At 44.9% G+C, this 15,963-nt stretch overlaps 2 protein-coding genes across 2 annotated transcripts; both read right to left on the bottom strand.

Annotated features, from left to right (window-relative positions):
• Positions 1–891: 891 nt before the first annotated feature.
• Positions 892–2,240, bottom strand: LOC107225698 (pupal cuticle protein 20). The gene is made up of 3 exons (XM_015666244.2): positions 2,142–2,240; positions 1,439–1,898; positions 892–1,361 (listed from the first exon to the last, which is right to left on the bottom strand). Exons 1-3 carry the CDS (start codon positions 2,145–2,147, stop codon positions 1,063–1,065), a joined length of 765 nt encoding a protein of 254 aa, XP_015521730.1. The 5' UTR covers positions 2,148–2,240; the 3' UTR covers positions 892–1,062.
• A 4,055-nt stretch (positions 2,241–6,295) lies between these two features.
• On the bottom strand, positions 6,296–9,610 carry LOC107225700 (endocuticle structural glycoprotein SgAbd-8). Its single transcript, XM_015666246.2, has 3 exons — positions 9,525–9,610; positions 8,205–8,493; positions 6,296–6,767 (listed from the first exon to the last, which is right to left on the bottom strand). The coding sequence occupies exons 1-3, from the start codon at positions 9,528–9,530 to the stop codon at positions 6,487–6,489; spliced, it is 576 nt and encodes a 191-aa protein (XP_015521732.2). The 5' UTR covers positions 9,531–9,610; the 3' UTR covers positions 6,296–6,486.
• Between the last annotated feature and the right edge of the window lie 6,353 nt (positions 9,611–15,963).

The raw sequence follows: 15,963 nt of genomic DNA, 5'->3' as shown, positions 1-15,963 counted from the left end.
CGATTTATACTCTGCATGGGCAGGATCCGCACGAATCCGTTTTTATTTTTCGCCTACGTGCAAGTAAATTCCACCTTTGTTGTACCCTGCAGGCACTGGATTAAAAACGAACGAAAAAGCTCAAGCAAATATAAGGGCAATTCAACCGGTAATATCCGTCGAACGGAAGGATCGGAAAGAAAAGAAAACGACACCCGTTTCAACCGTAAAAAAGCAAACAACTAAATCTCGATGTGAGAGTTATTTCTCCTCGAGCTATGGCATTTTTAGAAAAATTTTTCACTTCGGCCCTTCTCGCCAATTTTTGTGAAACTGGCTCGAATTAATCCTTTACGTTATATTTATTTTGGCCGGTATACATTATCATGGACGAAAATCCACGAATGGTAAACACGAAAGTTCGTCGAATTTTTTCTGGTCGAAAAATTTAATGAATCGGCTTATCCACAAAGTACGCGTATTAAAAAACAAGTTTCCAATGTACAAACATCATTTTACCGGATTAATTGAATGGCTGAACTTCAAATTTCGTTATTCATTATCGTGCCTAAAAATATTCGCATGTGTGTTCTAAAGATTTTTTTCCTCTTTAGAACAATTCGTTTCAGCCTCTTTTTGATTTACACAATCTTTTAGAATCAATAAATTCCACAAATGCAGCAGTTTATTATCACCGAGCTGCTTTAAAGCGCGATTGCTGCAGAAATACTTAAACAGATCACAGAGAAGGCCGAAGCAAACTAGGAAGCGTAAAATGCATCGAGAAATCTTGATATTCATTCTCGCCAAATTTCGACAATCTCTACCAATTGTTTCCGCGAAATAAATTATACAACAGCCTAATTGTCAGACGAAGGAAGGATGAGAAACAAAAATAAACGACTCGCAGAATTTGTTGTATAAAAAAACTTAAACTTTATTTACACTCATTACTAAGGAGAGAATTAAAAATTGCACATATTAGCTGGGTGTGTAAATTCGCGGGTGTTAATAATACATTCATAGAGCGATATATCAGGGTCGAAATCCTCTCGACAAAAAAAAATCATCGACGCAACCTTATCAGTACCGGTATCCGGCATGGCTGGCCGAATTGACTCCAACACCGGCACCCTGGTAGCTCGTCTTCTGGTAGTTCTGCTGGGGCTCGGCGCGGTACTGACCGTCCTGATTTTCGCCACGAGCTTCAGCGGCGAGGGAAAGCTCGACTCCACGACGGATCTCCTCGGAGATCGGGGGCGGTGTTGGCAGATGAGCGCCCTCGGGATGGAAACCGTCCGGTCCAGCGGTGTAGCGGATCGTGTAGAGGACGCCGTCGGGTCCGGTGTACGAGTAGGATCCGCTCACGCTCTCGGAGTCACCTGGGATGACGAGAAAGAAAAGGATTAAATCATCGTCGCTGCAACGCCTGACAAGCCAGCATTGCGCGTGCCCTCACCTTGAAGGACGCCGGCTTCTTGAGCAGAGATTCCGTTCTCAGTCTCGTAATTGAACTGGTAAGATCCGTCTCCGTTGTTCTCGTTGTTGAACTGCTTTATGGCGTATTGCTGACCGCTGTATCCGGTCTGTCCCTGGTTGTAGGAGGTCTTCTGACCTTGGTAAGCTCCGCTCTGACCTTGGTAAGCTCCCCCCTGACCTTGGTAGGCACCGCTCTGACCCTGGTAAGCTCCGGTCTGACCTTGGTAGCCTCCGGTTTGACCTTGGCTGTAAGCTCCGCTCTGGACCTTGTGGGCGGGAGCGGAAACGGATGCGGGACGGTTGAAGCTGCCGCCGAAACCCGGGGGTTGAACGAATCCAGCACCACCGGCGGAGGCTGCGGATCCTGGTGGAAGATAAGTGTGATCGAGACGAGCGGACGCCGCGACGCCGATCGTGAGGAGGAGAGCTGTGGCTGCGAACTGTGGAGAAATCGGATAAATCGGTTACGGGAGGAAGAATCGGTATACCTGACGTCGTGATTGGACTGATGATTATTGAAAAAATCGCGGGGAGTTGCGGGTATTAAATTGCACTTTGGATAGGCAAGTAACACTGTGCGGGATTAAATCGCGGATGAAATCGAATCTTCGAGTAGCGGCAACTCTCGGCTAGACCAAGAGCCGCGGTCCGTGGAACTCTCACAATGTAATTACATCACTTGCCTTCATATTGGTTCTATGAGTTGTTACGTTATCCGGAGTGTGCGAACCAGATGAGTCGAGTGATGAACGGCAAGAGCGGACCGCTTATATAGCGCTTCTCCCTACCAATGAAGAAGAAGATTCAATTGTTAAGCAATACCTCGGCTGATACAGATCGCCGAAATAATATTTGACGCGAGGTCATCTCGAGGAGAATATATTCCGATCACGGGGGGGAACGTTTACTACGCACATGTATGTATGTATGTATATATATATATATATATATATACATATATATACACGCATGCGTGGACATGCGAACCTGTAATTTGAAGATTATTTGCATACGTTTATTACACTTAATGCCTGCGTATTCCTTCGCTTCGCGCCAATTTTTCATCGAATTCGGTCACTTTTGTGACCTCGCCTCGACACCAGATCTTCGACATTATTCACGGATTCGTGACTGCATTTACGATATTTCAGACACCGCGTGCCGTCCTATTAATTCAGGTGAATTATATTATACAGTAAGGGAATTCAATGATAGAATCGAATTTGAAAGTTACCTTCTCACAAATCTAATTCTAATCCTAAGACGAAATAAGAGCGAACGAAATCTGAATTGAATTTGAAACGCTTAATCGTGTCACGTGAGTCATCGCATCCTCTCAACTCCGCCATTTATTACATCATTTATGAAAATCATTCCACGCGAACATTCGGAACTTGGTCGAGACTATTTTTATTTCATTCGAAGCTGTCCCATCCATAATAGAAATACGCGTTTTAAAGTCTACATTGACTCAGAAAAAGTCATTTGTTTCAACTCCAACCCATTGCGAAATTTCTTTTGAAAATGTAAATTTTTGTTCATGTCAAACTGGCAAACTTTTTCATTTCTTGCACTAATTGTGAGCATCTTTTTTCGTAATTGGAAACATTTCGTCATCATTACATAGAAAAATTTGTCAGACGTATAGAAATTTTTTAATAGATTCATTATTGAGTAATCGTGTACAATGTTTCGATGAGACGTGTACGTGTGCCTGAATTGCGTGGGCGGAGGTAAAAGTGCAGAAAGATCAGAATATAAAGGGTCGCACAGAATTTTCAGGGAACCGAAAATCAAATTTCTAAGATTTCAAGATTTCAAAAGTCGGAATATACTAAAGTCAAATTGTAAAAAATAATCAAAATGCAGAATCGTTAGAATGGATAAGAATATAGCGAGCCAGAACGTAAATTCGTCAGAATTTTGGTTTTCTGCGTCCTTCATTTTAATACATTTCGACTCTCTGTGTTTTAAGGTAGATTTTCACGCTTATGAAAATATGATATTATGACTCCTCTATTTGCTAGAATTTCTACACTTTTATCCCCATCCGATTAGGCAATAACATTCCTGCAAAATTACGGAACAGCTGGAATGTTTTTCATTGAAAATTGATTGGTTATGGTGTAATTCCGCAGCAAATTCTCGACCTTATTCCGATTATTCCGTTTTCCCGAGCACGCGGTTATTAGCCGGTAAAATGGATGAAATAAAACCGCAATTATTGGTGCGCGGTAGACACAAACTGGAGACTTTCCGAGAAAACAAACCGGGGTATAGGTACCGCAGCATTAGAGGAATTTATATAAGCTTCAAGCTCGGAGTCTGAAAAGTTTTTGAAACAATTCGTTTGTCGCATAAATTTTATCTCGCGTGAGGCGCGGTTTACGTCACCGCACATTTGCAATACCGGGAAAGTCCCGAGAGGTCGTTTGAATTTTCTCTTCCAGGCATGGAACGCGGGTCGAAGATCATCGGCTGGGTTTCCAAACTGGCATAATTCAATTACACGAGCCTCAGGTGTAATCCTTTACGTTCACAGAGCTGGATCGATCGAAGTTTGCTAGGCAGAGGAACCGACGCCCTGCATGCGTGGATCGTGAAAACAGCCGAGAGCCTTTTACACCCGTCAAACTATTTGCACATGTCGGAAGACCTTTGCGCTTATCTGTCTGACAGGTAACGCTTGATAGCCAAAGATACGATCTCGACCCCTGATCTGCACCTCATTTCACACGTAGTACTCGACTCCAAACGTCCGCCTATCGGTGGTACCCAACTATGGAAGACTCTCGTTAATCGCATAGATCGGTCCAGCACTCGTGCCAAATCCGACCTTAAATCACCGAGCATCGTTGGGACCAAAGGATCGTTACACGATTCTAATCGAGTTACACTGTAAGGTGGAACGAGGGACGGGATTTTTCGGAGAGGATCGTCTCCGTCCAGCTTCGATCTTCGCACGGGCGTGACGCAACATGTGTGTAAACTCCGAATCGAAAGTGTCCAGGATTCCTCCGATCCACAATTAGGTGTCTGTAAGCAGCCTCTTCGGCACGTCCGGAACGATCGTGCGATTCACGATTAGTACCCACAGTGTACACTGACTCATTGTTCTCATTGCTGCCGGGTTGCTGCGAGGCGATGATGCAAAGGCAAACAAATGTACCCAGCGAGGAGATGATGCCGCTTGGAGGTGTGGAGGTGCGGAGGTGCGGAGGTGTATCCGCCTCCTGGACGTGTGGACGTCGAGGAGATACCGCCTATCTGCCTGCACGTACGTACGAAGGTATGCCTACATAGTTGCGTGAGCTTGGGAATGGGCGAAACGAAATTGCTCCGGGTGCCTTCTGCAGCCAGGCACAGACGCCCGACTTACTTTATACACTCTCACTCCGCGATACTGGAGCATCTTAAAGGTCACGTCAGCCGCAAGGTCCGTCATTCGTTACGTGCTCGTTTATTTCCAGGCTCTCTGTGTTGTTGGGTAATTGCCTTGTATACCTGCGCCAAGTCGAAGCTACTTAAGTCGTCGAGGTGTAACCCGTGTCATGAATCACTTTTATGCCAGGATTTGTATACCTACCTACCTGCCTGCCTGCCTGCTCTGATTTCTTCGATTTTATTACACCGTGTAATATCGCGAACGGGCGATAACACCGATCGTTAAAAAGTTTCACTGCTTTACTCTGTCGTCATACTCGGCAGTTGAGAGACGATCATGGCGCGCGATGCGTAATTGAGTCGTTCTTGATGCACTCGCCTCGACGCTGTTTCAACTGGTTTTCACGTACTCGCCAATTACACTTCGCGTTCAAAGAATTCCTGCAACTCTTCAAGGATTATAAAACGAGACAGGTATATTACCGTATTGTGTTCCCGGCTGACTTTTGGCCACAATAGACTGATCGAAAAGTACGTCAAACCAATATCCTTGTAGGTACGCTGCTTGTAATTGGTTTTCCCAAAGGTCGTTCAACTGGCCGGAAGAATATTCATTCGACGAGCATCGCGGAGGAATAATTCTCGGGGATTGAAAAAACGTCGAACGTACGACGTCGAAAAGTCTTTCGGTAGCCGTGGGACAGCTAATCTAGTGCAGGCTAAAGTTCAAACAACTCATCGATGCGACGAGGTATCTGAAATAAGGGAAAAGTCGGGAGAAGTTGGGGCAAGACCTTTTGATAACGTAAGAAAGCCTCAATTTTCATGGTTTTACGAACCCGAGTAACAGTACGTTGGTACCTACATGTGAGCGTGTATAAAACCTCTCGGAGAATACGGCCAATTCCACCTTGTCCCTCGGGAGAATAAGTAACTTTTCATCCTTCCTTTAGTATGGTAAAGTATACGCGAGTAATCCCTCTCTAATTTCAATTTCCACGGCTTAGCGTGAAGTTCAATTACCAATTAAATAATAAGCTATTTTGCAAGATAAGGCCCTGGGCCAAGTTTACATAACGAGGGCACAAAGTCGAGGGCGACGACCATCGTTCCGTTCCTCGTGTGCAGTTTGTACTTTATAATACATCAATTTTCCGCCCGAGTTCTCGGCTCTCTCGCGAGTAAGGCTGAAATTCTCCTCATTTCACCTTTGTTCCTTCGTCTAACAGACAGGTAACCGAAGGCACGGGGTAACTGAATTACTTCCGACAAAGTGCCGCCTGCCTCTGCTTCCTCGCCCTCGTACACGACCGAGGGGAGAAATTCTATCGCGACGCGGTGAGTGCATATTGTTCCTTCTGCATTCCGCCGGCTTCGCCTTCGTTACGAATCATTATTTCAGCCCTGAAGGCGGAGACGGGTCGTTTCGTCAAAAAACAAGGCAAGTCACAACTTGTTTACAAAAGCATCGTAAAATGCGTCATCTTTATTGGTGTACAATACAAATTTTTATAAGATATAAACCTAGTTATTGCGAGTATCTGCAAGGATAATACAAAGAACGAAGAAGTCAACACCCTCAACGGTGTTGTCTCACGTGGCTTCTGTTCCTCGGATGCGACATGCACCGAACAATAGCCAAGTCTAGTAGTGATAGCCTCCGGCATTGGCTCCGGCCGAGGAATGCTGGTTGTTGTACACCTGGGCAGATCCGGAATGATACTGTCCTCCCTGGTTTTCCCCGCGGGCTTCAGCGGCCAGAGACAACTCGACCCCGCGACGTATTTCTTCGGGAACGGGTGGTGGAGTCGGGAGGTGAGCACCTTCGGGATGAAAACCGTTCTCATCAGCGGTGTAGTGGACCGTGTACTTGAGTCCATCGGTCCCGGTGTACGAGTAGAAGCCGGAAACAGCCTCGGTGTTGCCTGTGGAAATATGGAACAAAAGGGACCAAGATGATAAAGAAACTTTGGTCGAGATTGCGGGGATTTCGCGCGGTCTGCACGTGGCGTCATTACCGTCACTCGGACCGGTTTTTGGGACCGCGGGTGACGCGTCGATTTGGGAATTGTGATCCATCGAGGGAGTTGCGTTATATCGAGGTCGGATACGGAGTTTTGAGAGCCCTTCGAAATGGACTCCGAGACGTCCGAGCTGCGGGCAGTCAGCCGAAACGACATTCGCCTCGCCAGTCCGGAGACCGTTCCAAGGACAGGAAGCTTGTATCGTTGGGGCAACATCTTCGAGAGGAAGTCCATTGAAATATGATTGCGGACTTTGGCCGGTGTTGTGTGGTCCGCAGTTTGCGGAATTTCCTATACGATGGTCTGCGATCTTCCACGCAACCTCGAGCATCCAGGCTTCGCCTTCGTTTCGTATCGATTCAAACGCGGGCGAGAAGTTGGCGAAGAAATTGAGGAAGCCGGTCATGGGAGAGGAAAAAAGAGAGAACCTCGTTCGCGGTGAAGAACCGTCTGCGAGAATACTCTCAGACACACTTAACGCTTGCGAATTTTTCAGGAATGAATCTGCGGCGACCGACGGTATTCGAATACCGGAGGGTTTTGAACGCCGGAAGGAATCTGCTCGTCGCCTGCGGCTGTTTCATCAAGGCGAGTCTACCGGACCGATGGATGACAAAGCATCGTCGTTACACCGTTTCTAAACTCGTTCGGTGCAGTTTAATCCACATCCTTAAAACGTCAAGAGTTACGAGGTCGTCACGCCGTGGAACGTCTCGTCATTTTTTATCCGTCTTGCTTTTTACCATCTCGAATCTCCTAAGATCGTTCTACCGGATGTCGCTGAGGCTACCTTGTCCCTAATTGTGGACACCGACGAAGAACTAACTCAAGAAATGAGACATCGATGGAGATCGTATAGAAGAAAAACTTTGCCTTCGCATCGCCGAGTGTCTTGAAAACTCGTTCGAACGCGTTGCGGATGAATCATTCGAATTGATCAATGGCAACGGCATTCTGGTCGTACTCAATGGACCACGCTTCGTCGGTTCAGCGGTTAATCTTTATCGACGAACAGCAGAGACTGCCAGTTTTTGGCTCAGGATTTTACTATTGAACCGAAATGACGGTTATGCGTTGCTTCGAAACTGAGAGGTGACTGGTCCGAAGCAACGTAGAATATATTCAGCCGTCGGATAATGAACGGTGAAAATAAACGAAGAATATTGATAAAAGTTTGGTTCCATTTGTCAGAAATTATGTAGATGAAAAACACGAGCATCCTCGTATCGTGGTTCCATCTCAAACGCGGTTAAGAGCCTAGGATGATGATTCTTGGAAGAAAAATGTATGACGCGAAATACCGACAAGGACAAATAGCGATGGATAAAAAGCTCTTACCACGGGCTACTCCGGTTTCCTCAGCGGAAATTCCATTAGCCGTTTCGTAGTTGTATCGGTAAGATCCGTCGGCGTTGTTCTGATTGTCGTACTTGGTGATCGCGATCTGTTGTCCGTGATAAGAACCTGCAGCGGTGGCGTGAGCCTGGGGATTGTAAGCTCCAGTGAATAATCCCGGAGCTTGAACGAGCCCCGCTCCTCCGGCCGTCGCGGCCGAAACCGGTGGAAGGTAGGTCTTCTCCAAACGGGCAGCGCTGGCCACTCCGGCAACGAACAAAAGGGCGGCGATCTGCGAACAGGAGCAATTGCGGTCTACATCGCACGGCGACGTTGGTCCATTCGTGATTGCCGATTGTCTTTCTCGGGAGGGTCGATTCCCGCCACCACGAGCTGCCGGACCAACACCCCCTTGACCACTGGCCGGCAGCTCGAGAGAAGACGCTTAACTCCTGACAAAAGCTCTTGGATCCGGAGACCGTGAGGGACTTGGGAGAAAACTGGATCGGTGAAATAACAGTGGGATCTATTCAAACGCGGACATAATTAGATCCGACACACTCGCGGACGGTGTGTATTGATTTGGAATATCAGGAGCGAAATTTGTACAATGTGGACTCGGAGGATAGTCGATGAAGACCTTGGGTCGTCGGAAGTAGTCCCGATGTAAGACTGAAAATTATTTTCGAAAAGTCGATTTTCAACGCGAATTCCGTGCATCGCTTTGACGTTGAGTCGCACTGAGAAAAATTTCCTTTGTTACAGTAACTAGAATAATTGCGTAAAACAAGTATCGTTAAAAAAAACTGTTTGAAGATTGTTGGGATTACGAAAAACGAGGTACGCGTAACCATTTTGCGCTATTGTCGATTCTTTTTTTGCAATTGCAACGGAAAATCAGTTTGTTCGGCTTACTTTACTTTTTTAGTTAAACGAGGCTTTGACGTCAATTTATCGTTGCACAAGCATTAAATTTTCGCAACAGTTGCAAGAAAATCTAGCAACAGCGATCGTAATGAGAAAGAATAGTAACGAATACTAGACTTTCCGGTAACAGCTAGAAAACTAATCTTCATTTTCTACCTAGAACTATATTTTTCGATTGTGGTAAAAAATGAAAATAGCTAAGGACTGAGCGGTAACCGGAACTAAAAATTTCTCTGAATGTGGTAACCACACTGGTCAATCAACAAGATCTGTTTGAATTACGTTGGCAATTATACATATATTTGACACTTTTCGATGAAAAAGGATGTGACTTACACCCCGGTGGAAGTTGAATATTTGGGATAAAATTTGATTTTCGTAGTGTGAAAATTTTACCTTCATTTTCCTTCTCTTCCGAATCGAAGCTGTCTTCACTGTTGTCAAAACTTGACGTGCAACTCCAGGAATGCTTGCAATGAGACAAGTGACGTCGAGTTTAGGGGCGAACGGTTTATATACACAAAATCTCCCCCCTGAATGTAGCCGGGCGGAAAGAATTGTTGAGCAATACGTGATCGAAACGTGCCGAGTGTTTCTGATATGGATCATCAAAATACGAAATATCTAGAGTGACTTGCGATTCGCTGCGGAAAGAAGGCGTGCGCTGTAAATACAAAATTGAAGGTGTAAGGCTCGCCACACGGGGAATGTAAGTCTGCGCAAAAGTTAGAAGGCTGCTCTCTTACCCTTTGGCTCGAGTTATTTGCTCTGATCCGAATCGCCGATCCATCCTACATTTCAACGCGGCAATAACGACGATCTTTCACGACGATTATTCAAAGCTCATCGGTACCGCTGCGCCCGGTCTAATGGCCGATTAAAGGACTCCTAGAACTCGTAATTATAGAGCGGCGGTTAATCGCTTGACGCAACACCCGCTCCGGAATCCTAAACGCGCCCGTCTAAGCCTAGGCCGGCTGTTTCAGAGGTGCGTCGAGACGCGTCGCGTCGCGGCGTCGCGACGACAGGCGTACACGTACAGCCATTCCGGAGACGACACACCTCATTACCTCGCTCTTCGTTCAATCTGTTACACGCAAAACTTCCTCCATCCAACTTCGCGGAGCGGCGGGCAAACTCGTTTCACGAGCTTGAAAGCAGCCCCGGGATCTCATTAAAATTCGTCATTTCGCGAAACCGTCGATATTTCCCTCCGTTTTCTCCCTTTTTCCATCACCGAAATACCAAAAAACTTGAATCGAGACGTCGTTGGGATACCTTGTACGTATTTCCCTCTTCTAAACGTGTAAAGATTGAGGATTCCCGAGGCAAAATTCGTCATGCGAAATCGTTGCGAAAATAATCTGTGATCAATCATCGAGCATACCGAGGTCGGAATTCGGGTGAGACTTAGACGTATCATCGCATCGGTCGGAGCCATACGGGGAGAGTTAATCAAACTAAAAGCCTTCGGCGAAACGTGAGTGTCTGTGTGTAGAGCGAAACGAAAACGTATTTACTGTACGGCAATCGAATATTCATATCGCCTGCAGGTAGCGCTTTGCAAGGTGCATGCAGAAAACGGGCGGCTCCGTGTTTGAACGACTTTAATTGAACGTGGGCGTTGCTAGCTGGCTCGAATGTTTATTAATTTAATTACGGAATATAATAGAGCTAATGAGTTTTAGCGAGCGTGAATTAAAAACAATATAGATTAAATTGAAAATAACTTCCCCCCCGGCTATATTACGTTAGACTCGCACGAATTTCGTATGTGGTTTGCCCTACGCTATGTGAAATTTAATCGCGATCTACCCACTCGCTATAGACTCTCGCTCGCCCGATCCTTAGATATTGGAGTACCTTACACCTTAAAGGTCACCAGCTCGTCACAAGGCCTGAATCATTACATGTAGTAATCGTCGCAGTTCTATCTTTGTTCGCGGTTGTTACAGCATCGATTATTCGTTCTTCGCGCATCTTCAATCGCACTAAAATCGGGCCGTGGAATTATTCCAGAGTTAATTTCTCTGTAAATTTCTAGTTTATTTTTATTTTTTTATTTTTTTTTTGTTCTACTCCCCATCCTTTCTCGGCGATCTTCTCTGTCATCGTTTATTTTGACCGTCCGTTATTTTTCTTTCTTTTTTTTTTTTATGCCAGTCGGCAGATTGTTGCTACTCATCTCATACACCGGTTCAACAATATCTTTCAGGTATAACAGTGAAAGTTTGACCGCGTCTGTCTGATGGCTGAAATTTGATTGATTACTCGTAACCATTGAGCAATTTTTTATCCTCCCTCTTGGATCTAATTCAGAGCCTAACGAAGATACGGACGAGTCAATACTTCTCAGCAGGTTCGATTGAGTTTCCGGTACTCGAAGAGACGAGGAATTGTCGTTTCGAATGTTTCACAGAGTTATTCAAAACTGGTACAGCTCTTTAATGACCCGAATTTTGTAGTCTTTCAATTTGTTTCTGGGTCACGACGACTTTCGGCACTATGATGCAAAAAAAAAAAAAAATATATGTATCGACGATACCCGGACTGCTTTAGAATCAATCATAATCAAGAGACTGTAGGTAGAGTCTCACGCCAAATATGCAGCAAAGAAGAGCGCAAGGCCATGAAACACTTTAATCGCAACGAGACTTTTTATTTCAGGCAATCGATCGTCCATTAACAATGGTCGTTACACGAGAAATAAGATCACCGGACATCATCCGTCAAATTTTCGATTTCAATTACGAAATCGAATTAAAGAAAAAAAGAAAGAAAGCTACTAAAAAAAAAAAAACAGGGTCACACGTTTAACATACGGCGAAAGACCGTGTATGATTATAACTCGATTGAGATTAAGTTCTCTGTGAAAAAAAAAAAACAAAGAAAGAAATTTATAGTCAAGCTGTGTAACCGACGGTCTTTAACAATTCTCTAAGCACAGCCAAGTATGTCGTTTCCGGTGGCTTATCGATGGGTCGATCAAGCAGCTTGAAATTCCAGCTGAAAGAGCGTGAAAGCTGATTTCATTTTTATTGTCAGCTCGAAAAGCGGAGGCTTTTCACCGCTACGGTAAGGTTCGAAAAATAAATAATGAAAAACAAAAAAAGAAACAAAAACAAAAAAACCCAGTCACAGCGATCTTTATCGTACGTACATAACCGTACACGAGTAGAACATCCGTTGAGATAAAACTTATTTTTTGGTATGACGTTTGTTTCGCGGGTCGGCATGAAAAAAAAAAAAATAATAAAAAATAATAATAATACAACATATTTCTATCGAAGGGCACCCCAGCTGAAAGACGCGTTTCACACACTCTCCTACGGCTGGTACAAATGTGTCTCAAGTGCGAAGGAAGGCTGCCAGGCAGGCATACCTCGATGTTCCCTTGGGTCGAAGGACAAATCGAGCGGTACGCGCAAGTGGCGTTTGTACCAGATGGAACAAAGAGGAACAGGACTTCGTCGTGCTCGGACAATTACCGCATTCATTCGCGATCCGCATCTAGGCACCTTATGTCTATTACTCTCCTATGCCTGAACAAGGTGGAGGAGGAGGAGGAGGAGGAGGAGGAGTAGGACTTGAACGGAAGGTCGCTCTCGGCCACGGAGAAAGTGGTCTCTGCATTCAGCCGTTCCTTGTACTCGTTCTTAATAGCTCGCCGCTTAGTTCGATTCCTGGTTATAGACGAACGGTCGCACGTCTTCGTTCTTGCGCAATTTCTACAATGAGGTGATGGTAATCGTTATTGAACGAAAATGATCTGCATAATCGATTCGAACGCGTTGTAGCGTTCGAATATTCACCACCGATTTTCGACTCGAGTAAAGAAGGATCAAAAAATAATCCATCTGCGGGAATTATCGTCCAAGATGGCGCCGGAAAAAGTGATCAGCTGATCGTTTAGGGTCGATTATACGATCATCGGTGCGGAGAAAAACCTCGCGCAGGCTGTCAGTCTTGTATTTTATTGAGTCGAGTCGATTTGAAGAAAACGATACGATGAACGTCAATTTTTATAATTAAATACGAGAAACGCGGAGGCGCAGCGTTTGCGTTTTCTGCCACTCGATGCCTCGCCGTCTTCCGATAGCCGACGCTCCTTCTTCTGGGCGCGAAAATCCTTTCTCTGAATGGTTTCACGACTCGGAATATACCTCCGCAAATTACGCAATTACCCATCGTCTGACCTACCTACGCCTCGAGAGACCCACTTGCCGGGCCGCAAATTGCGCAACACTCGGTTGCCTCCCTTTACTTATGGCATGCGCTGCACCGATACATCCGAATGGCCTCTGGGTCCGTAAGAAACAAGATTTTTACCGCGATGGGAGAAACGAGTCGGGCGCAGGTCCTCCTTGTCGTCTCGTTTAACACTCTTCTCGAATCTTTGTAACGAGTGGGAAGATCGTATGATTTTAGAAACCCAAATTTTCTGACGCAATCATCCTTGTTTGTTTTCTATTGTTGTGTAAATCGTTCCGGGCTGTTTAAAAGACTGCCGCGGTCTTGACAGCGTGCCAATCGACCAACTGAAACCTATAATCAAATTCCTCAATCACCGTACGATTATCCACCGGTGTTTGGCGGGTTTCTATCATTTTTTGTTTATTTTGTACGTTCTTCTTTTTTTTTACTTCAACTCTTTGGTTAGAAAGAGATACGGATACTTTTTTTTTTATTCTTTTTTATTTTATAGTGTCTCGAAAAAACAGATTATTACAGAACCAGTTTGTAATGGGGAAAACCGTATAGAAATTGACCACGTACGGTAAAGTTCGATTTCGTTGTACTCGTAGAACGTATTTTCATACATTCTCTTTGAAATTTCCACAAGAACTGTAAAAGTTTTTGGAAATCGGGAGGTTTTCAGAGTGATTGAAGAAAACTACCAAAAGCTGGATTAAAACTTGAATGAAAATGAATATCTTTTCCAGCGAAACTCAATATTTTTAGAGACAAACCATTTCGAAATTGCAAGCTATCGTAGAAGTTTTCATCTGAACGTTTCGGAACCAAATTAAAATTCTTCCAGGTATCTCTGTCGTTTACACTTTCGCCCTGAATTTTTCACCAACATTATTTCCGTGGGAAAATGTCGAGTGAAAAACCTTTACCAAGATCAATATAACGACACGACGACACAATATAATACACGCACAAACGTAAAACTCCAGCGATGTCAATTAACGGACGCGTCGTCGAGTATCCGGGTCACCGATAGACGGGAGAACACAGATAGTAGGATGCTTCCCTCGTTAGGGGGTGAAAACCGCAGCGAAAGGGTATAAAGAAAAACGCAAAGAGCAAAAGAACGACGAGAGGGAAAAATCGAGGGGGAAGAAAAGGCATCGAAAAGGAGGTGGGGGGGCAATAAGCTCAATCAACGAGTGAAGCCTTGCGTAGCTTTGCGTCGTTTGATTGAAAGACCGTCGGAGGTAACCTCCGTCTTTATCTCCCCTTATTTCCCTCGACGTATCGGCGTCTCTTTCGTTCCTTCTTTCCCCGAACGTGTTTCAACCAGTCAGCCAGTCAGCCAGTGTCGGCTAGCTCGCTCGCAACCGGTAATTTACCGAGCTATTTGTCTCTATCGTATACATGAATAATGCATAAACTCGGCATCGGGGGTAACTAACCGAATCACCCGGCGTATGACTGCAACGGCATCCACCGGCTGCCTGTAAATCGCAGATTTGAATATCCCCCGCTTAATATGCATTGGAAAGTGTAATTAATACTCGCAGTGAGACAAATCGTTTCAACTCTCTTTACTTCCCCTCGCATCTAACCGCGTATAATCGATCTTCTTCGCCGCACGATCAAACAGATTTCAATTTCTCACAATTTTGTCCAATCCTCTACACGAGGTATTTCACGCGACGAAACGAGACGAGTTTCCGCCGATTGTCAGCGAATTTTACGTACAACGACCAGAATATTTATTCCTCACTATCTTGTGGCAAATAATTCTCGACCCTCCGGAAATTACGATTAAAAGAAGTTTTCTTAGGGTCTGCTCGATTCGCTTGAAAATTTTTACCGAACGCAAAAAAGTGTAGTATAATTTTCAACTGGACTTTGTTTTCTTATTTTTTCAACACATTTCTTTTTTCAGAAATCGAACTGTGTTTAGTAACATTTTTCAAGCGAATCGAGTAGACTCTGTAAAAAAAATTCTTTCAATCGTAATTTTTGCAGGGAGTCAAAGATTATTTGCCAGCGAAAACTACGAAAGACTGGACATAAAATTCCAGTATTCAAGCCCAATATGGCGCGAGTTTGAAGCAATCAGTCAAGTCCACCTCTTTTTCCGATTAACGATGCACCGGTCATCACGCTGATAACGTTGAGCTGCACAGCGTAGAAATTCGTCCGAGAATACAACCTCTTTTCATTCCCTCCACCCTCTTCAAGATGCGCATCTATATCGTATAGGAGGAGCAAGAGGAGCAACTTCTTAATTCAAAAGGGCGCGCTCGTTGGGCTCGGCAAGATGAGTAGCGGCTCGTTCATATTCATTTACGAAACTCGTTCATCGAGGGTCTTGACCCAATAAACATCACGTAACTTGCAGCGTGTAACCGAAGTGGGTAGATACGTGAGGACCGTCGAGGCGTTAGACGATCACTGCTACGTAACCAAACTTCCTGCCCGATCGCTGCCTCGCGAAATGGTCAAACTCCTCGACCTTTGAAGAGGAATTATGCCCAGGCATACGGGACACGTGGCACTGGTTACACGGACGTTTTGTCCAATTATCAAATAACTATCCAACGCGTGGAAAGGACCGGATATACAATAAATATGACGCGGGCCGTTTGCGAGATGT

This window comes from Neodiprion lecontei, chromosome 1 (genome assembly GCF_021901455.1).
Source record: "Neodiprion lecontei isolate iyNeoLeco1 chromosome 1, iyNeoLeco1.1, whole genome shotgun sequence".
Classification (NCBI taxonomy): Eukaryota; Metazoa; Arthropoda; class Insecta; order Hymenoptera; family Diprionidae; genus Neodiprion; species Neodiprion lecontei.
The sequence above is the reverse complement of the archived record's forward strand: the minus strand, read 5'-3'. Positions and strand labels throughout refer to the sequence as shown.